Source organism: Aquarana catesbeiana, linkage group LG12, assembly GCF_042186555.1.
Source record: "Aquarana catesbeiana isolate 2022-GZ linkage group LG12, ASM4218655v1, whole genome shotgun sequence".
In the NCBI taxonomy this organism is placed as follows: domain Eukaryota; kingdom Metazoa; phylum Chordata; class Amphibia; order Anura; family Ranidae; genus Aquarana; species Aquarana catesbeiana.
This window is the reverse complement of record NC_133335.1, coordinates 130,957,788-130,979,702: the sequence shown is the minus strand read 5'-3', so window position 1 is coordinate 130,979,702 and position 21,915 is coordinate 130,957,788. Positions and strand designations below refer to the sequence as shown.

The 21,915-nt window shown below is 43.0% G+C and overlaps 1 protein-coding gene across 7 annotated transcripts in view; it reads right to left on the bottom strand.

The window, feature by feature from the left end:
- CDK12 (cyclin dependent kinase 12) overlaps window positions 1-21,915 on the bottom strand; it is a 480,052-nt gene that overhangs the window by 359,735 nt on the left and 98,402 nt on the right. For all 7 annotated transcript variants that reach the window (XM_073608346.1, XM_073608342.1, XM_073608343.1 and 4 more), the window contains one exon: window positions 7,040-7,179. In XM_073608346.1, coding sequence (XP_073464447.1) covers window positions 7,040-7,179 — 140 coding nt within the window. The remainder of the gene's footprint in view (window positions 1-7,039; window positions 7,180-21,915) is intronic.

Here is a 21,915-nt window from a genome sequence, read left to right as displayed (position 1 = left end):
TGTGTGTGGGCAGGCTGAATGTACCGAATTGATCAATCAACTTGGATACAACCAGCCTGCCGGATTCACTTGCAATTATTGCTAGTGGCTGTTTTAGCTGCTAGCAATAATCATCGTTTTCTTCCAGTGGGGACGGCTTCCCTCCTTGGTCGATGTATGCCTTTTGCAAACGGAATCATTAAAAGAGGGAAGGTTCTCAACAGGAACAGTGACATGCATGTTGGATACAGAAATAGCAGGATCCACTATTGGGACAGACCATCATTTCATAAATTATATCCTATGGAGAAGGAAATTATCAAAGAGTTTTAGAAGAATATCTCTTCAGAATTTGGCAAATCCTAATGCAAAGCACAATTAATTTAAGAGCGCAAGGTTAAAGTCTTTTTAGACTTCACCAGCCTTTCTGTGTCCATAGGAGCATGCTCAGGCTGAGGCGATTCCTAAGCTGCTAGGCAAAGGCCAGTACGCACTGCATTAATAGGCGAGTTCACAGTAGAAAGCAAATGTTGTGATGCCTTAGTTTGGGTCTCATAACATGCATGAACTGAAATTTCTTCTGCAGGATCCTCCTCTATGTCCATCACCTTCCTCAATATCTTCTTCAAAAGGGTTAGGAGGATCAGGTTTATATTCCTGAATATATTCAGGTGGTAGAGAGGCAGAAGAGCGCTTTTGGGCCCTGGAGACCAAATATTCTATAAGGGCAAAATGCTTTCAAAAGCAAATTACACATACTTGAGATGAAATCTGCCTTAGGCTGCATGTTGCGGGCCTGAGAGGAAGCTAGAATCAACATATGACCTTGTTCTGGTGCAGGCGATAGCACGCACGCCGATGCACTGGAGTGTACTGGCCAATTTAATGGTGCAAACACTACCTATGATTTTAACATATCTTTCTTTTTCAGGTCGAAAGTGAACATGGCAGCACCTCCATGGAAATGCAATGTGGAAGAGCACAGGACCATAATCAATTTCATGTTTCTCCAAGGGAAAGGTGCGAATCAGATCCGTGATGAAATGTCACAAACTTTGGGTGACAGTGGCCCTTCATATGCAACAGTTAAACGTTGGGTTGTCAATTTAAAAACTGGCCATTGTGGTGTTGAAAGAGAAAAACCTAGTGGAAGGCCTGTTTCGGTCAATGCCTGCAAACGTGAAAGCCATCCATGACATGATCATGGAGAACCGCCGAATATCAGGCAAAAGTATTGCTACATATCTGGGATTATCACGTGAGAGAGTTGGCGTCATTATCCACAACGACATGGAAATGAGAAAGCTTGCAGCAAAGTGGATCCCAAAACTTTTGACAACCGAACAAAAGAGGAAACATGTGGAGACATCGGTGGCTGTTTTGGAACATTTTGCAAGAAATGATTTAGATTTCCTGAACAAACTGGTAGCTGGTGATGAGACATGGATCTACTGTTATGATCCTGAGACAAAGGAACAGTCTAAAGAATGGAGGCACAGTGGCTCACCCTCAGGCCAAAGAAGTTCTGTGTGCAAAGGTCAGTGCAGAAGCAAATGGCAACAGGTTTTTGTGATAAGAATGGAGTTCTGATGGTGAACTTCCTCCAAAAGAATTCAACCATCAATGCAACATATTACTAGGCTTTATTGACAAAGTTGAGGCAAAATATCAAGGAAAAATGTTGAGGAAAGCTCTCCAAAAGGTGTCATCCTGTTGCATGACGATGCCTCGTCACACGCTGCAAGCGAAACAATGGCAAAACTGACCTCCTTAGACTTTCAAGCAATGCCCCATCTACCCTATTCACCCGACCTGGCTCCCTCTGACTATCATCTGCTCCCTAATCTCAAAAAACACCTAAAGGGACAACAATTTGGGAGCGTTGTGGAGGCAAATAATGCTGCAAATGAGAGGTTACACCAGCTGCCGGAAGAATTTTATTTGCAGGGCCTTAAATAGCTGCAGGACAGATGCCCCAAGTCCATTGACTTCCTGGGGGAACATGTAGAATAGCTTGACAGTACAGCTTCCTAGCTCATTTTTTTCTGGATAAGGCTCAATACTTACCACCCCCTCGTATAAGTGATGGTGGAAAACTAGCACAATGCAAAGTTTTATTGGAGGCACAGTGGGTCGTTTATTGCACTTACACTATCAGTGTATAGACTTGTAACGATTTATATAGTGTTTATTGGTTCGTGTTTTCATTGATACTTGCTGCACTCGTGTATTCATAATTGTAATGGACACTACTATTCATGTTTGTGTATACTGAATCATGGCTTCAATGTTTTGAACTATATTACTGTGATTAAAGCTGAACTCAAGCTTTTTTTACACTTTACATAGTGAGGGATATAGTTGGCCCAAACGAACGTGTGGCCGCTGGATGTGCTGTATAAACTGTATGCAGCTGAGGCTACATACAGCACTGTGTTCCGGGTGCAAGCCGAGAACTTCCATACTCCGAACACAATAGAGTCTGTCTAAGTGGCGCTCAGCAATTTACACAAAGCAATGTATTCTAGCAATAAATAGAAAGCTTCCTCTGATTGGCCGAGTCAGAGAGGTGGGCTGACGATGTCACAACCTCTCAGAGGAAGCTTGGCCCAAACTAATGTAAAAGTAACAAAAGTTGGAGTTCAGCTTTACGTTTTAAAGTTATAGCACAACACAATTGTTCTAGTCTAATATCGATAGTATTGTATTTAGTTACCAGTGAGTGCTGCTATTACTAAATATTCTTCTATTTATATATTTTTTTTTTTACCTGAGGGTTTAACACTGAGAGCAGGACATTTAGAGATATATATATATATATATATATATATATATATATATATATATATATTCATCCTGAGCATTTGCTGGGTTTTCCTCAGGGCCGTCTATAGCACTAGTTGTTTCCGCCATTGCTAAGTGGATCTCCTGTGGGATGCTCACAAAATTGATACGAACCAAGAGAGTATTTGCATGTCCGGGAAGAGAGCTGACTGGCACCCTGTTACTGTGTCTCTGCGAGGTAGGTGCTCCTTAAGTTCCCGAAGGAAATGGCAGAAGGATGTGCATCAGCCGGAAACCGCACTGCATCACCACCACCCAAGCAGCAGCATTAAGCGGGAAACCCGCTAAATTTAAAAAGTGAACATTATAAAAACATTGGCTACCACCCAGGTAGTAGAGACGTTTACAGAGGGGGATAACACACTAAAAACAGGATGGCTTTAATACAGGGGGAAACCTTCTTCCCATAGCCACTCTGCAGGTTCCTGGAACCAAACTTCACCCATCATGGTGGGCATACTCCCCCAAAGGGTGCTTCAGGGTCTGGGTGCCATAGGAATGGAACACAGCCCTAGACTTGTATAGCACCCAGCAGCTAACTACAGTACATTCGTTGCACCATGTGCCCATGTGTGCACAGGCTGTTGTTGGATCTGGGTATGGTTCACAAGATGTACCTCGAGGATAACTAATGCACAAACTGCTAGTGTGTCCTGAGGCAATAAGCAGTTTTATTTTGACAGAAGTGTCAGTTGAAGTAATGAAGAAAAATAACCCCCCCCCCGCCAAAAAAAAAAAAGTTTAGTAACTTCTCTTTAGGAAAGGTTGTCCATCACCTAAGAACACAAGCAAAAAACAGGGGGTTAAACAGCATAGGGGCACATGTCCAAAGTCCGGCGTTCTGGTTTAATACAGCCCCACTGGTAATTTGGATATATATAGATATATATATATATCTATAGATATATATATATATCTATAGATATATATATATCTATATAGATATATATATCTATATCTATATAGATATATATATCTATATAGATATAGATATATATATCTATATAGATATATATATATATATATATATCTTTTGTGGCCGCGTGCTCGGGGATTCGTTGGGGGGCCACAAAAGATATATAGCGTATTTATTGTTCAGTTCTGCCAGCCTCTGAGGGGGCGCGAGAAGAGTGCCGTCAGATTACATACAGGAGAATCTCCTGTTTACTCGGCAGCTTCTGTAATAGGAAGTCCCGTCTACTGGGCTGGCATTGGACGACTGTTCTGACTATCATAGAAGTCGGGACTTTGTATTTAAGAGGCCGAGTAAACAGGAGATTCTCCTGTATGTTATCTGTGGGCGCTCGTCCTGTCCCCCTCCCTGTTCCCTCCGAGGCTGTAGATGGAAATGGATCAGGCTGCATTCATGGCAAAGGGGAGGCTGCATTCATGGCAATGGGGAGGCTGCATTCATGGCAATGGAAACGCAGCATAATACATTTTTACCTACATTTTTCAGTATTTTTTGTTGATATACAGTATCTCACAAAAGTGAGTACACCCACCCATTTTTGTAAATATTTTATTACATCTTTTCAGGTGACAACACTGAAGAAATTACACTTTGCTGCAATGTAAAGTATCGAGTGTACAGCTTGTATAACAGTGTAAATTTGCTGTCCCCTCAAAATAACAAAACACAGCCATTATTTGTCTAAAACACTGGCAACAAAAGTGAGTACACCCCCTAAGTGAAAAAGTCCAAATTGGGCCCAATTAGCCATCTTCCATCCCTGTAGTCATGTGACTCGGTGTTATAAGGTCTCAGGTGTGAATGGGGAGCAGGTGTGTTAAATTTGGTGTTATCGCTCTCACACTGGTCACTGGAAGTTCAACATGGCACCACATGGCAAAGAACTCTGAGGATCTGGAAAAAGAATTGTTGCTCTACATACAATCATGGCCGAAATTGTTGGCACCCCAGAAATTTTTCCAGAAAATCAAGTTTTTCTCACAGAAAAGTATTGCAGTAACACATGTTTTGCTATACACATGCTTATTCCCTTTGTGTGCATTGGAACAAAACAAAAAAAGGGAGGAAAAAAAGCAAATTGGATATAATGTCACACAAAACTCCAAAAATGGGCTGGTCAAAATTCTTGGCACCCTTAACTTAATATTTGGTTGCACACCCTTTGGAAAAAATAACTGAAATCAGTCGCTTCCTATAAGCATCAATAAGCTTCTTACATCTCTCACCCGGAATTTTGGACCACTCTTCCTTTGCAAACTGCTCCAGGTCTCTCTTATTGGAAGGGCACATTTTCCCAACAGCAATTTTAAGATCTTTCCACAGATCTTCAATGGGATTTAGATCTGGAATCATTGCTGGCCACTTTAGAACTCTCCAGCGCTTTGTTGCCATCCATTTGTGGGTGCTTTTTGACGTATGTTTGGGGTCATTGTCCTGCTGGAAGACCCAAGATCTGGGACGCAAACCCAGCTTTCCGACACTGGGCTCTACAGTGCGACCCAAAATCCTTTGGTAATCCTCTGATTTCATGATGCCTTGCACACATTCAAGGCACCCAGTGCCAGAGGCAGAAAAACAACCCCAAAACATCATTGAATCTCCACCATATTTCACTGTAGGTACTGTGTTCTTTTCTTTGTAGGCCTCATTCCGTAGTATGATATGCTTTATCAAAAAGCTCTATCTTGGTCTCATCTGTCCACAAGACGTTTTCCCAGAAATATTTTGGCTTACTCAAGTACATTTTGGCAAACTGTAGTCTTGCTTTTTTATGTCTCTGTGTCAGCAGTGGGGTCCACCTGGGTCTCCTGCCATAGTGTTTCATTACATTAAATGTCAACAGATATTGCGTGCTGACACTGATGATCCCTGAGTCTGCAGGACAGCTTGAATTTCTTTGGAACTTGTTTGGGGCTGCTTATCCACCATCTGAACTATCCTGCGTTGCAACCTTTCATCAATTTTTCTCTTCTGTCCACGCCCAGAGAGATTAGTTACAGTGCCATGGGTTGCAAACTTCTTGATAATGTTGCGCACTGTGGACAAAAGCAAATCTAGATCTCTGGAGATGGACTTGTAACCTTGAGATTGTTGATATTTTTCCACAATTTTGGGTTCTCAAGTTCTCAGACAGTTCTCTTCTCCTCTTTCTGTTGTCCATGCTTAATGTGGCACACACAGACACACAATGCAAAGACTAAGTGAACTTCTCTCCTTTTTATCTGCTTTCAGGTGTGATTTTTATATTGCCCACACCTGTTACTTGCCCCAGGTGAGTTTAAAGGAGCATCACATGCTTGAAACAATCTTATTTAGCCACAAGGGTGCCAAGAATTTTGACCAGCCCATTTTTGGAATTTTGTGTGACATTATGTCCAATTTGCTTTTTTTCCTCCCTTTTTTTGTTTTGTTCCAATACACACAAAGGGAATAAATTTGTGTATAGCAAAACGTCTTACTACAATACTTTTCTGTGAGAAATACTTGATTTTCTGGTAAAATTTCTGGGCTGCCAACAATTTCGGCCATGACTGTAAAGATGGCCTAGGCCAGGCATGTCCAAAGTCCAGCCCACGGGCCAATTTGTGACTCGTGTTCTGGCTTAATACGACCCCACTGATAATTTGATTATATTATATATATATATAGATATATATATATATCTATATATATATCTATATATAGATATCTATATATATATAGATATCTATATATATATATCTTTTGTGGCCGCGCACGCGGGGATTCATTGGGGGGCCACAAAAGATATATACCGTATTTATTGTTTAGTTCTGGCAGTCTCTGAGGGGGTGAGGTGAGTGCCGTCAGATTACATACAGGAGAAACTCCTGTTTACTCGGCAGCTTCTGTAACAGGAATTCCCGTCTACTAGGCTGGCATTGGACGACTGTTCTGTCTATCACAGAAGGCAGGACTTTGTATTAAAGAGGCCGAGTAAACAGGAGAGTCTCCTTTATGTTATCTGTGGGCGCTCGTCCCATCCCCCTGAGGCTGTACATGGGAATGGATCAGGCTGCAGTCGTGGCAACGGGGAGGCTGCAGTCGTGGCAACGGGGAGGCTGCAGTCGTGGCAACGGGGAGGCTGCAGATGGGCACTGACCCTTATTTTGCTTCACGGTTCTTTATTTAAAATGGCAGTGGAAGGGTTAAACATATTTAAAAACCTAATGTAAAGCCACAAAAAAAGTTTGAGGGCTAAACCAACTGATATTAAAAACATACCTGTATCCTTATCCTTGGCTTTGTAAACTTGTCCATATGTGCCTTCACCAATAATACCAATGATATCAAACTTATCCACGCAGCGTTTACCCCAGTCAATTTCGGTCTGTTTCCTTTCACCATAACGGGGGCAGCATATTCTGTGAGACAGGGATACAACAAAAGAAATGCATGCACAGTTAGATGTGATATTGCCATTTTTTGGGGTCTTTATGGAGTCCCAAATTGGATTTAGTCAAGGAAGGTCCAACAGCCTGGAATCTCAGAAAACATAAAAACAGAAAATTACTGCGCTATCACAAAAAAAAAAAAAAACTCTAAAAAGCAGCAGTTCAACTGTGAGATATACACAACAATATGAGAACAAGGAAAAAACTGCACTATACCATAAGCTCACGTTATAACACGAGCTGGAACCGGAGCCACCAGAGAGAGTTAGGGTTAGTGTACCATCCGTTTACACGTCCGCAGTCAAGCTGCACACAGAGAAGTTTTATTGCTAGTTGGACACCCGGATTTGGGTTCACATATAAGCCTGTTTTGCTTGCATTCTGGTAAGCGTGAATTTTATGTGGTGGAGGATCACTCTGAGCGGTGTTTTATTTTCCTAACTTTTCATACTGGCTTTCATTGAGAAGCATCAGGGGACTTTTCTCAATTCCGTAGAAGAAGTTTTGAATTTTCAACTCTATGAACTTTACTATACATTATTCATTTTGTGCACCCATAATCTCATGTATTCATATATCATGATATTTTCTCACAATATTTTCTTTTTTATTCACTTTGATATGCATTAATTGATTTCTATGTACTCATATCTTTATGGTATAGTGCAGTTTTTTTCCTTGTTTTTCTGGAATCTCTGAAAAACTGAAATAGTTGTGAACAGACTGACCTATTAATACTGCCACATTTATGCTTCAAACTGTGGCTAAACCACTTACTAAGGGGGACACCAGCCATCTATTACACAGCAGGGCCCCTGAATATGTACTGAAAAAAATCTGATATCCCCAATAACGAGCTTTAATAGATTAAAGTAATTAAACCAGAAGTTTAGCCTTTTTTTTTTTTTTTTACTCTACAACTTTAGTCACATTTCCTACCTGTTATGAAAGGATGTTGTGCAGGCACAAGTGGATCCTGTTGAATTCTTTACTGCAAGGAGGTTGGTCTTCTTCCTGGCTATGAACTTCCAGCACTGCGGGGGTTAACAGCTCCCTCTACCTTCACGGAGAAAAGTTCTCTCACTGATTACACTGCCTCTTACACATATGTGAACAAGGAAGAGAAGCCTGTGACCAATCAGACTCTCCGCCATTCACAGATTATGTTACAGGCAGTGCATTATTATTATACTGAATTTATATAGCGCCAACAGGTTACATAGCGCTTTACAATATAAAAGGGAGACAATACAGTTACAATACAATAAAACACAAGAGGGTTAAGAGGGCCCGGCTCATAAGAACTTACAATCTAATTAGCATGGGGCAAATGGTACAAAAAGTTGTAAATGTGTGGGATGAGCTGATGGAAGTGACAAGAGAGGAGTTGGAGGCTTCCCTGAAGAGATGAGTTTTCAGGGATCGCCTAAAGGCAGCCAGACTAGGAGATAACAGGACAGATGGAGGCAGGATTCCAGAGGATGGGAGAGGCTCTGGAGAAGAGCACGAGAGGAGGAGAGCATGAAGAGGAGGAGAGCATGAAGAGGAGGAGAGCATGAGAGGAGGAGAGCATGAGAGGAGGAGAGCATGAGAGGAGGAGAGCATGAGAGGAGGAGAGCATGAGAGGAGGAGAGCATGAAAGGAAGAGAGCATGAGAGCTTGAGAGAAGTGGAGAGGACGGTTTGGGTGATAGTGTTATCAATAAAAAAAAAATATTTAAGTTGATAGAAGGGCAGGAGGGGAGGGGTCTCCCTCGGATCACCTTTAGTGCAACTCGAATACCAAAAGTTGGTAACCCCCACAGCACTAGAAGTTCAGAGCCAGAAAGAAGACCAGGTATCTCTGCTGTAAAATTTACACAGAATCCAGCAGCCTGTGAAACATCCTTTATTACAGGTAAGCAAAGGGACTAAAAGGTGTAGAGAAGAAGAGAAGAAAAAAAAAATTAAAGCTAAACTATAACTTTAAATAGTTTTACTGTGCATATAGGAAAATTAAACTAAAATTAATGTATAAGGTATCAACTACATTTGCTCATATATTTAATATGTATAGCAAAAACCCTATTTTTTTTTTTTTTTTTTTTTAAAGGAGTAGAAAATTATTCAAAAGCATGTCAAATTTGTATTGTTGTCCATGTAAGTTTTCTTTGTTTATTTGTTTTAATTTATTTATTTATTTAAAAAAAAAAGTATTATTTTTTAACGTTAACACTTTTTTTTTATTTTATTTCCTTAGGTACTGTCATTAGAGGACAAAGCCCCTGGGGTGCCACCCCCCCCCCACCCCGCTGCTCTCCTGTGCCCTCCGCCGCTTACCAGAGCAGTCGGCAGCGGCGGGGGGCGATCGGGACCTGTCCGTGGCTGGGTATGGAGACGAGTGAGGGGGAGATGGCCCCCGCCCGTCTCCATACTTTAGCAGGGCGGAAGCAACGTCAAAACGTCACTTCCATCCATACGTCTTAAAGAGCTATTTTTTCTGTTGTCATTTTTTTCAAATGACAAATTTTTTTTTTTATTATTGCATTTAAGTCCAAATATGAGATCTGAGGTCTTTTTGACCCCAGAGCTCATATTTAAGAGGACCTGTGATGTTTTTTTTCTATTACAAGGGATGTTTACATTCCTTGTAATAGGAATAAAAGTGACCCAATTTTTTTTTTTTTTTTTTTTTAAAGTGAAAAAATAAATAAAATCAAGTAAAATAAATAAGAGAAAAAAAAAAAAAAAAAAGTGATCCGTCCTGACGAGATCGCGAGCAAAAGTGAACGCATATGTGAGTAGCCCCCGCATATGAAAACGGTGGTCAAACCACACATGTGAGGTATTGCCACATTCGTTAGAGCGAGAGCAATAATTCTAGCCCTAGACCTCCTCTGTAACTCAAAACATGCAACCTGTAGAATTTTTTAAACATCGCCTATGGAGATTTTTAAGGGTAAAAGTTTGATGCCATTCCACGAGCGGGCGCAATTTTGAAGCGTGACATGTTGGGTATCAATTTACTCGGCATAACATTATCTTTCACAATATAAAAAAAATTGGGCTAACTTTACTGTTGTCTTATTTTTTTATTCAAAAAAGTGAATTTTTTCCAAAAAAAGGGCGCTTGTAAGACTGCTGCGCAAATACGGTGTAACTAAAAGTATTGCAATGACCGCCATTTGATTCTCTAGGGTGTTAGGAAAAAAAAATGTATAATGTTTGGGGGCTCTAAGTCATTTTCTAGCAAAAAAAATTGTTTTTAACTTATAAACACCGAGTCTGAAAAAGAGGCCTGGTATTTAAGTGGTTAAGTGAACCAAAATAAAAATAAAACCAATACCTTTGATAAAGCTAAAGTGCATAATATGAAAACTACATAGGCTAATATCTAAGGGTGGGCACAATGTGGTCTGCCAGCATCCCCTGCAGCCTGGATACTCCTCTACTCAGGCCCTCTTCGGCTCTCCTGGCCATACCCTCCTGTCGAGTGCCCCAACAGCAAGTAACTTGCTATGGGGGCACCTGAGCCGAGTCACAGCTCCCTGTATTCAGACACGGAGCCCCGCTTCGGCCCGCCCCCTCTCTCCTGATTGGCTAACTGACTGATTGATAGAAGAGGGAGCCAATGGTGCTGCCGCTGTCTCTCAGCCAATCAGGAGCAGAGCCCCAAATGGGCGAGGAACTTGTGGACATCGCTGGAGAGAGTTGGGGCCCAGGTATTAGGGGAGCTGAGGGGGGCTGCTGCACACAGAAGGTTTATCGTAATGCATAGAATGCATTAAGAAAAAATATTCTGACTTAACCCCTTTATTGATTAGATTGCACTCCACAGATGGCACCAGGGCACCGTATTATACACATACACATGCAGCTCCCCCATCTACCTCACAATCTCACCCAATGACACAAGGCACTCTTTTAGACAAAACGCGAGCCAAAACACAGACACATCAAGAAAGCATAAAAACACGTGCAAAAAACACAGGGATCCAACCAGAAAAACCCTCACTAAATATCATCAACTTGACCAAACAGGCTGCTGCTATAATAACAAATACATATACATCATAAGTCTTAATATGGTTGTAAACCCTTACAGACAATTTTTACCTACAGGTAAACCTATAAGGCTTACCTGTAGGTACTGGAAATAGCTCCTAAACTTGCACAGTTTAGGAGATATTTACCATATACACTTGCGCCGACATAATCGGCGCATGCACACTATAGAAAGGGCATGATCGTGCCGTTTCTATAGGGCCCGTGCCATGACCGTCGGCTCCCGTGGGCATGCACGGGAGTGACGTCAGGAGACTCCGACCAGTCACAGAGCCAGAGTACGCGGACCCGGATGCTTCCACCAGCAGAGACATCGCTGGCTTTGTTTGCAGGTAAGTTCCACACAACTTTATGCTTTTACTTTGCAGGGGAATAAAAAGTAAAACCAATCAGGGTTTACTTCCTCTTTAAAAGTTAATCTCTAGTGATCCGTAAGACTAAAGCAGAGCTCTTCAGTGTATTAAACACAGAAATCAACACAGTTTATGGTAATACACCCTGTGACAAATAGGTCCTACTAGAAAATGCTCAATTGAATGTTCGAAAGGGGGCTTTGACGGATATGTAGTAATAACCACCTTCACCGCACCACGTGATTCCAATCCCCTCAATATTAACACTCACCAGATCTATGAGGGGTAAACGCTTATTGGGTATGTCTCTCCCATTAACAGGCAACTCCAGAGAAGCCCTAGGCGTGACCATAGGGCTTGTGAATCTGTCAAGCTGCTTCGATCTCTACCCGGGTATCACAGCAGATGAATATTCCAAGATTGGTGAGCGAGTATCGTGCTAAGCTGTACAGCTATTATGGTTATACCATTGGATGCTTTCTTTTATTTATATTCTTGTAAGTGAAACATGGAAAGTTTTTTTCTTTTAATGGGAATAAACTTTTAAACAGGTTCACGCTATGAGGACCTACTCTCACTGCCAGAGATCAAGAGGCATTAGATAACCTGGTTGCGAACTGGATGATCTTATTGATTCAATCACCATTGAAGCACTTTAAGCAGAGGTGGACAATCCATCTCCTGCTGCGACACCTACTATCGCATCCAACCCTCTAAAAAAGAAATCAGTGACATATCCCCCACCAAGTACCAATTAAAATGCAGCAGCCTTTCTAAAACTGCGTAATATCATCCCCAAGACCACCTGGGGATTTATAATAACTAGCTTCCCACGGGAGGCAACGTTCGATGCAAAGTGCACAAGAATCCATCTGACACCCAGGAAGGCCCATAATTTCAGGTAAAGGTAGCCTCACAGAAAACCTTATCCACTTTGTAGATTATCTTAATAAGTCTACCATCTTTTATGCGTGACACTATTCACCTTTTACAAATATTAGACTGAACACGTCACGGTAAATACATATTTAGTGACCATAGATATTGAGGCCCTGTATAGTTTTAAACCACATGACAAAGGCCTCTCTGTAATTCGCTATATTCTTTTGCAAAAAAAGCCAACATGAATACCAACTTAATGAATTCATCTCTCTTTCTCTTGACTTAATTCTTAAGCACAATTTTTTTTTCTCTTTCCAAGGCTCCCACAACCTCCAGGTACAGGGAGTGGATATGGGGAGCTTGCGCCCCCTCTTAAGCCAACCTGTACAGATTTTCTGACACACAATAACAAGTTTAATTTAAAATTTGCAATGTCTTAAAACAAATCTGAAATTATTTTTTTGAACGTACTAATTCATAGGCATCAGGACAGGCACCTTTCGAGCAAACTTTACCGCAAACCATCAGCGGGAAACACAATATTGTATGCTTCAATTTCCATCCAAAACCTCGTTTTAACCTCTATACCTTACAGTCATCTAAGAGCAAGACGCAATTGTTTGGATAATGTACATTTTGAGAAAGAAGCTCAAACTCTTATGCCGCGTACACACGGTCAGACTTTCCGACGGGAAATGTTCGAGGTGAGCTTGTTGTCGGAAAGTCCGACCGCGTGTATGCTCCATCAAACATTTGCTGTCGGAATTTCCACCCAAAAATGTTTGAGAGCAGGTTCTCAAATTTTCCACCAACTTCACTTTGTTGTCGGAAATTCCGATCGTGTGTACACAAGTCTGGTGCACAAAAGTTCACGCATGCTCGGAATCAAGCAGAAGGAGCCGCACTGGCTATTAAACTTCCTTTTTCTCAGCTCGTCGTACGTCTTGTACGTCACCGCGTTCTCATGTTCAGATTTTGGGCCAATATTTGTGTGACCGTGTGTATGCAAGACAAGTTTGAGCCAACATCCTTCGGAAAAAAATCCACGGTTTTGTTGATGGAAAGTTTGATCGTGTGTACGCGGCGCATTAGATTAATACTTCATGAATGTGGATACTCAAATTCCTCTTTAAAGAAAGCTTACAAATGAGCCAAAAGTAGGTCACGCCAGGGCCTGCTATTTTCTAGAAAAAATAAAAAATAAAACAGGAATCAAAAGGATGAAACAAGTAGAATTATCACAAAATACTCATCAAAACACAGGCAGGTAAAACAAATTATCACAAAGTATCGGTATATTTTAACCACTGACCCTTCACTTTCTCCATGTGTCCGAAAAACCCACTATTACTTATAGAAGGGTTACATCCATTAGGGATCAACTAGTCCATAGCGAGTTTTGAGAAATGAGAGGTGATAGTTGTAAAACATTGGGCACATTCCCTTGTATAGACAATGCACATATTGTCCACTCATGGATACCCATACATGTCATCTTGCCGACACCAGGTCCATGAAAGTGGAGTAGCTGGACCATGTTGCTGCCCTGCATATCTGTTCTGGCGTTGCTCCAGCTCTTTCTGCCTGAGAAGCTGCCATAGCTCTGGTAGAGTGTGCCTTTATACCCATCGGGATCTCTTTCCCTGCTAATGTTTAGGCCTGACCAATGGTTACTCTGAGCCATCTGGCAATAGTGCGTTGAGATGCTTTTATTTTCTTGGGCCAGAAAAGGATACAAACAAATAAAGAGTCTGACCTTCTAAATGCTTTGGTCAGTTCTAGGTACCGGAGGATGCACCTCCTTACGTCCAAAGAATGAAATTTCAATTCCCTATCCCCTGAGAGATTGTGACAAAAGAAGGGTAAGACTACCTCCTAGCTTCTGTGGAATCCAGAAGCTACCTTAGGCAAAAATGCCGGATCGGTTTGTAAAACTATGCGATCTGGGAAAATAACACAAAAAAGGGGTCGAAACTGATAAGGCCTCAATCTCGCTGACCCTCCTGGCAGTTGTCACTGCTACTAAAAATACTGTTTTTAAAGTAATTTCTTTTAGTAAACATCCTTCTAAAGGTTCAAAGGGGGCACCCATTAAACTCTGTAAAACTAAGGGTAGGTCCTACTTGGGGAAAGCTGGACCTCGGACTGGTCTCTGTCTAGTCAGAGCCCTAAAGAATCTGACTATCCACGGGTTTGTGGCAAGAGGCCTTTCTAAATAAGCAATGAGTGCTGACACCTGACTCTTAAGAGTACTTATGGATAAACCCTTGTCTGCCCCGCACTGTAGAAATTCTAACACAGCTGTGGGGCTCTGCACCAAGAATGAGCTTTCTACGCACCACTCGTTGAAACAGAGCCAGACCTTTTTTATAAATGTCTGTTCCTTTCTACTGTTGAGGAGGGTGGAGATTAATCTGTCTGAAAATCCTTTAGATTTTAATATACCCTCCTCAGTAGCCAGGCCGCTAACTTCCACTGGTGTACCTGTGGACAGAGGACTGGGCTCTGTGAGAGGAGGTCCTCTCTAAGTGGAAGGAAGTCCTCTCGAAGTGGAAGGAATAGGGGAGGTTCTACAGCTAGTTGCTTGAGAATTGAAAACCATGCCCTCTTTGGCCAATATGGTGCCACTAGAATTAGAGACGTGTTCTCCATCTGAAACTTTCTCAGAACTGCCGGTAATAATACCAGAGGTGGGAATGCATAAGTTGTTCTGAAATGCCAGTTCTGGTTCAGGGCATCCACCCCCAGAGCTCCTTTCTCCTCCGTTTAGGGAAGGAAAAAAAAAAGGGCCTTCGCGCTTTCTTTTGCCACGAAGAGGTCCACTTTCGGGGCTCCCCATTTTCTGGCTATGAGGTTGAAGACCTCCTGGTTGAGGGTCCAACCTCCCTCAGCTTCCTTCAGCTGAGAAAGTCTGCAATCACGTTCCTTTCCCCTCTCAGGAAAATTGCTGAGAGAGATAGAGTGTTGGTCTCGGTCCAGCTCAAAATGTCTGTTGCTAGGGAGAGCAGGACTCAGCTTCTGGTGCCGCCCTGCTTGTTTAGGTAGGCCACTGCAGACGAGTAGTCCGACCGCACCTGAACATGGTGGCCCTGAAGCTCCTTTCTGAAAAATCTGAGGGCTAGCCCGACTGCCCTCAGTTCTTTCCAATTGGACGATCTTTTTAGCTTGTCGCCTCTCTAGGTGCCCTGTACTGCAATGGAACCCAGATGTGCCCCTCAGCCCTTGCCGCTTGCGTCTGTGGTTACCACCTGAGAAACTGGGATGAGCCAGAGACATACCTGCGACAGGTTCTCTACCCTCCTCCACCACCAGAGAGATCTTTTTATCTGAAGTGGAATGTGTACTAAGGTGTCTAGATCCTTCTGACTGTGGTCCCACACCTTTAGCACAAAGGTCTGCAGGGGACGAAAGTGTAGTTCTGCCCACTGCACTGCTGGGAGGGTAGACGTTAGCAGACCCAGTGTTGACATTAGGTATCGTTTGGAGACCTGCTGTTTGCTCTGGAGAGAGGCTACCGCTCTGTCCAGTTTTAGTATTTTCTCCATCGGGAGAAAAACTCTCAAGAGTGTTGAGTCCAGCAAGTAACCTAGATACACAATATGTTGTGAAGGAATAAGGCTGGACTTTTCTAAGTTCAGCAGCCACCCTAGGTCTGTCAGGACCTTCTTTGGAACGTCTAGGTGTTTTATTAGCTGCTCTGGGGACACTGCAAATAGGAGCAGGTCGTCCAGATACGCTATAACTGACACTTCCTGGAGCCGTAGAAAGGCCATGGCCAAGACCTTGGTAAATATCAGGGGCGAGGAGGATAGCCCGAAGGGCAGTGCTTGAAATTGTAGATGCATCATAAGTCCACTGCCAGTCGGAGAAACTTCTGAGAGGTTTCTGCGATTGGGACATGTAGATACGCGTTCTTGAGGTCCAGAGAGACCATGAAACAATTGTGAGAGGGCTCTGACCGTAAAGATTGACTTCATGCGGAATCTCTTGAAAGTAATTGATTTGTTCAGGGGTTTTAAATTCAGAATTAGTCTGAATTTCCCAGAGGATTTTTTCCCCACGAATACGTGAGAATAAAATACTTCTCCTTCCTCCCTCTGCGCACTACATCTTGGAATTCCTGTTCCCTTAGTGCCTCTAGCAGAGCTTCTGCCTTTGCCGTGCACTTGGGTAGATGTGTGACAAGGAATCTCTGTGGGGGAGGTTTTGTGAACTCCAGGAGGTACCCCCTTCTTATGACCCCCAGGATGGACCGGTTGGGGGAGATTGTTTCCCAATGAGGAAGGAAGGCCCCCAGTCTTCCTCCCACCTTGCTTGACGAGTCATTTACTCTTACTGGGCTGCTCAGGAGGGTGAAAAATTGCCCCTCCTCTGCCCTTGCCTCTTTGGCCCCAGGTTTTGTCCCCCCCCCCCCATTTAGGGGCTCCTCTACTTTTTTGCGGACGAAACCCCTTCTTTGTTTGCACTGGAGTTTTCCGCTTGAGTGGGAAAGACTTATTTCTGTCTGCTGTGCGGTCTAAGACTGTATCCAAACCTGGTCCAAAGAGAAGGTCTCCTGTTAAAGGTATCCCACACAACTTAACCTTGGAGGCGCTGTCGCCAGGCCAAGTTTTCAGCCAGAGGGCTCTTCTGGCAAAGTTGGCCAGAGCCGCTGATCTTGCTGACATGTGGACTGACTCTGCCGAGGCATCCGCTATGTATGCAATACCTCGCAGAATCGTGTAGAAAGATGTTAGAATAGTTTCCTTGGCAGTACCCGCTTCAATGTGCTATTTTTTGTGTAAGGACATGAGTCAGGAGTTATGTTTAACAACATAGGGATAACAGACAACTTCTTTACATGAAGGGGCATTTTTGGGATCTGAACCAACAACCCCAGCATTGCTAAGCAGAAGTGCTAATCCATTAGCCACCATGCTGTCTCCTGAATCTTAGAGAGCCAATTTTCTAAGTTGTGGGCCACAACTGTAACCACCATTTCTGGCTTTAAATTCCCTATAGTTGAGTCCCAAGTCTTTTTAAGTAGGGAATCTATCCTTTGTCCATGACGTCCGCCAAGGCCCCCATGTCCTCAAAAGCCGGGTCTGTGTGTCTAGAGACCTGTGAGAAAGCCGCGTCCAATTTGGGACATTTGTTCCAAATGGATGCAGGATCCTCCGAAAATGGGAACCTCCTCTTAAAGGGGTTGTAAAGGTAAATTTTTTTTTTTTTTTTTTACATAACAAACATGTTATACTTACCTTCACTGTGCAGCTCGTTCTGCACAGAGTGGCCCCGAACCTGCTCTTCTGGGGTCCCTCGGCGGCTGTCTCAGCTTCTCCCCGCAATAACTAACCACCTTAATGCGAGCTCTCTCGCATGGTGGTTAGTTATTGCGGGCGCGCTCCCGTGATACAGCTGGCGGCTGTATCACTCGGCCCCGCCCCCGGCGCGCCGCGTCATTGGCTGTGATTAACAGCAGCGCGAGCCAATGGCTGCACTGCTTTCAATCCATCCACTATAGCCAATCAGCGACCAGGCTGATCGGCTGAATGGAGGTCGGGAGCGAGCGGCCGAGTTTCGAGGTGTCAGGTAAGTAAAACGGGGGGCTGGGGGCAGCAGTATTTTCAAAAGTTTTTTCACCTTAATGCATAGAATGCATTAAGGTAAAAAAATGTATACCTTTACAACCCCTTTAAGTGATCTTGAGAAAAACGGTTCTCTTTCGGGATCCTGCCACTCTTTTTTAACTGTCTCTACCAGTACGTCATGTACTGGGAAAACTTTCCTCTTCTGCTCCCCCAAACCTTTGTACATGAGGTCATGGAATGTCAGGGGTTTCTTGTCCGCCTGTATACCGAGGGTTGTGTAAATTGCCCCTAGGAGGTCCTCTACCTCCTCCAAGGACAATTTATATCTAGAGGATTTCCTGGACTCCCCGTCCTGATCCTCCCCCTCCGATTCCTCCTGGGAGTCAGAGGTGCCACTGTCTGGCTGCCTATGCTCCACCTCGGAAGGCCCTGAAATTTCCTCTGCCATAACTGTAGTAGCCGGTTTGGCAGGTGCAGAGCCCTGAGCCTATGGCAGGGTTGTATCCTGTGAAGCAGGGTTAGTGGGAAGCTGAAATTTTTCAAAAAGCGATTCGAAAGATGAAAAGGTGGATGAAAGCTCCTTTACAGAGGCTGCCAACCCTGACTGTTGTTCAGATTCCCTTTCCCTGACCAAACAGTCTATGCAATCTTTACATAACACCTTTCTCCATGACTCCCCCAAGGTATCTCTACAGGAGGCACACTTCTTTCTAGAGCTATGTGTAGATTTTGTCTTTTATGTAGCTTTCTGAAATACATGTAAAAAAAAAAATGCAGAAAAAATCTTTTACTTTTAAATAGACAGGAAACAACCCAGGGAGTGCACTAGAACCTCTACACATGAGGGGATCTGGACCCCCCCACCACCCAGGGGGTCTTCCTCCCCCTAGATAGGAACCATACATGGAGGGGCAACCCTGGGTAAGAAGGACCCTTCCCCAGGGTGCTCTTACCTTAGGAAGGCTGGAGGTAGTGTCACTGTGTGTCATGGCATCCGCTTCTGACATGACTGCAGGTGGTTGCTTGCTACTGAGTCCCACGCTGCCTGTGCGCGTTCTCGACTCCACTCCAGCCTGTGCCCGGACCCCTATCAGTGCCGTGACCCAGAACCAGAAGCCGCGGGTCAAAGGGAAGCGTCCGCCCTCCGCCGGAAATGACGTCGCCCGTCGTCTGGCCCGCTGGTTCCAAAAATATGCGGCCTATACAGAGTATAGGGAGAGCGGACTGCATCCTTGCTGCAGCCCTGTGGACGCGATAGGGGTCCCCTGCAACCTGCTGCCACACTCGACGAGGAAGAGGTGGCTTTACATGGCGGTAAGTACCGCACCTCTTGCTCCCTGGAAGCTCCTGCTTCATTTAGGAGGTTTTAAATGGCCGCAATCTCCCTGACTGCTCAGCCTGGTCCCATGCAGTGTATCCCCACCAGAGGAAACACTAATAACTGAGGTCCGGCAGGGGAAGTAAGAATTTATGGGCAGGCGCGGTGTTTCCTGAGGAAGAGACTATCTCTCATGCTGTCCTGAAAGATGAGAAGAGAAAATCGCGATACCGGTTCTTAACGATTAATCGTGCAGCTCTAGGACGATGTAAACTTAATTTGTAATTGGGTGTGTGTGTTTTTTGTTTAAATAATTATTGGAATACGTGACTGGATATACCTCCGGGCCTTGATATTTTCTTCTATTCTTTTTGCTACTTTTGTTATTTATGCTGTTTTTTATGTTATCTCAAATGTTATGTATTTCCTATGTTTTCCATCCTGTACATGTGTGCGTTCTAGACTGGAGGGGCTTCTGTGGACATGCCTATGTGAGGGTGATGTGCCTCTGCCCCCTCGATCGCTGTATGCATCACCTGGCATGCAGGACCCCAGTGGGTTCTCCAACCGGAGTCCTATTTTTTGGCCTGGGTAGGACCAAGGCCGCTTTTTCATCTTCCAGAGCCACGTTGCATTTCTGCCCGACATGCGTTCCAGATTGGAGAGCATGTGCGGCCTTTGCTAACAGCTGTAACATATCAGGATTAATGATGGAAGGCGCTCCACAAATGGCCACAGTATATGCAGAATGCCACTCAATATGTCTGCCTTTGTCTAGAGCACAGGTGTCAAACTGGCAGCCCTCTAACTGTTGCAGAACTACGAGCCCCATGAAGCATTACAAGGCTGATAGTTACAATCATGACTCCCAAAGGCAGAAGCAAGATGGGACTTGTAGTTCTGTGAAAGCTGGAGGGCCACAGATAGAGCACCCATGGTCTAGAGCATGCAGACTACAAGTGGACATGCGGCTCCTTTTCACAAGGTATTTCATCCACCATTTTATACACACACACACACACACACACACTAGAGAGAAATGGTAACTATATCTACCCCTACTTATACAACATATGGACTATACCAATACTCTTCTAGGCTATAGAAATATCAATCTCATATACCCTATAAATTTCTATTATGAATGTGTATTTTATTTTTTCATGGATGCAGTACAGATTACCACATTCCCCTATTGCTCTTCTACCCATAGATCATGTTGCGTGCTGGTTAGTGTCTTTTCTGGGGGCTGTTTCTAGATCCCCACCTCTGGGGTTCTTGTGTACGCAACAGTGATTTTGAGGGACCCACCTGCCCCCCTTTGCATCGTATCCTACAGCCGCTCCTCTAGACAGGAACGCATATGTCTGGAAACATACAAGTGAGTATGTTTTAGGGCGGCAACTAACGATTATTTTCATAATCGATTAGTTGGCAGATTATTGTTTCGATTAATCGGTTAATAACCTTAAAAAGAAGTGTGGTGTATAATTTACTTAATATGTAAAGTTTAAAAAAAGGCAATTTATTCCTAAATATCTTTATATGCAGGGATAAATATAAATAACTATATGGTTATAGAGTCAAATCTTTAATCCTCTCTGAGAACAACAGACAGAAGAGATATACTCTATATACTATTAGAGGTTGAATCTGGTAAATATCATCAGACTTTAAAGAAAAAAAAAAATTCTAGACTGTTTTGCAGATTTTCAAACAGAACTGTAATATTACATGCTTTTCTGCAGCTTCTCCATTGAAGTATATTGAACCAAAAAAGCACCGTTTTGCATTGAAAAAGGTCCTTCACCCTTTCCAAATACACAGCAGCTGAAAAAAAGCATAGATGTGAACGTTAAATGAACTGTAGTGCATTTCTGCAAAAATCACCAAAAAACACATGGGTGGGAACCAGGCCTAAGACATTTAGTAACATAATGGAGTTAAAAAAAAAAAAAATTAAAAATTAGTCCTTCGTTTTTTTACTGTGCAACAGTGAAATTAATATTTACAGTAGAGATTATTTGCTCTTTTTGTACTATGTAGGGCTAATTTTTTAACCCCATTATGTTACTGGCCGATTAATCGATTATGAAAATAGTAATCGATTAATTTCATAATCGATTAGTTGTTTAGGCCCTAGTATGTTTATGAATAGATTCTCAGTAACTAATTGTCATATGTCTATTTCTAAAAGGAAATATACCCCATCCCCTGAGGAAGGACTATATGTCTGAAACATGTTCACCTGGGCTGACCTGAAGTTGAACATAGACAACTCTATGGTTTATAAGGCTAACTTTGTACACCAAGCTATGAGATATGTATATTTGTATGTTGTTTGTCACTATGTCATTTTTACAGGGCGTATGTTTCCCTTTTTACCGTAAGTTTTCAATAAAATTTATACAATTGTTATATATGTGTACATTGGAATCTGCCTTCAAAATCCATGAGGGGTTTTTGGATGCACTACGTGCAATCAAATCATTGTGAAAAATAGGCGACAGGAGAGGTGTAATCACATGGTTAATTGGATA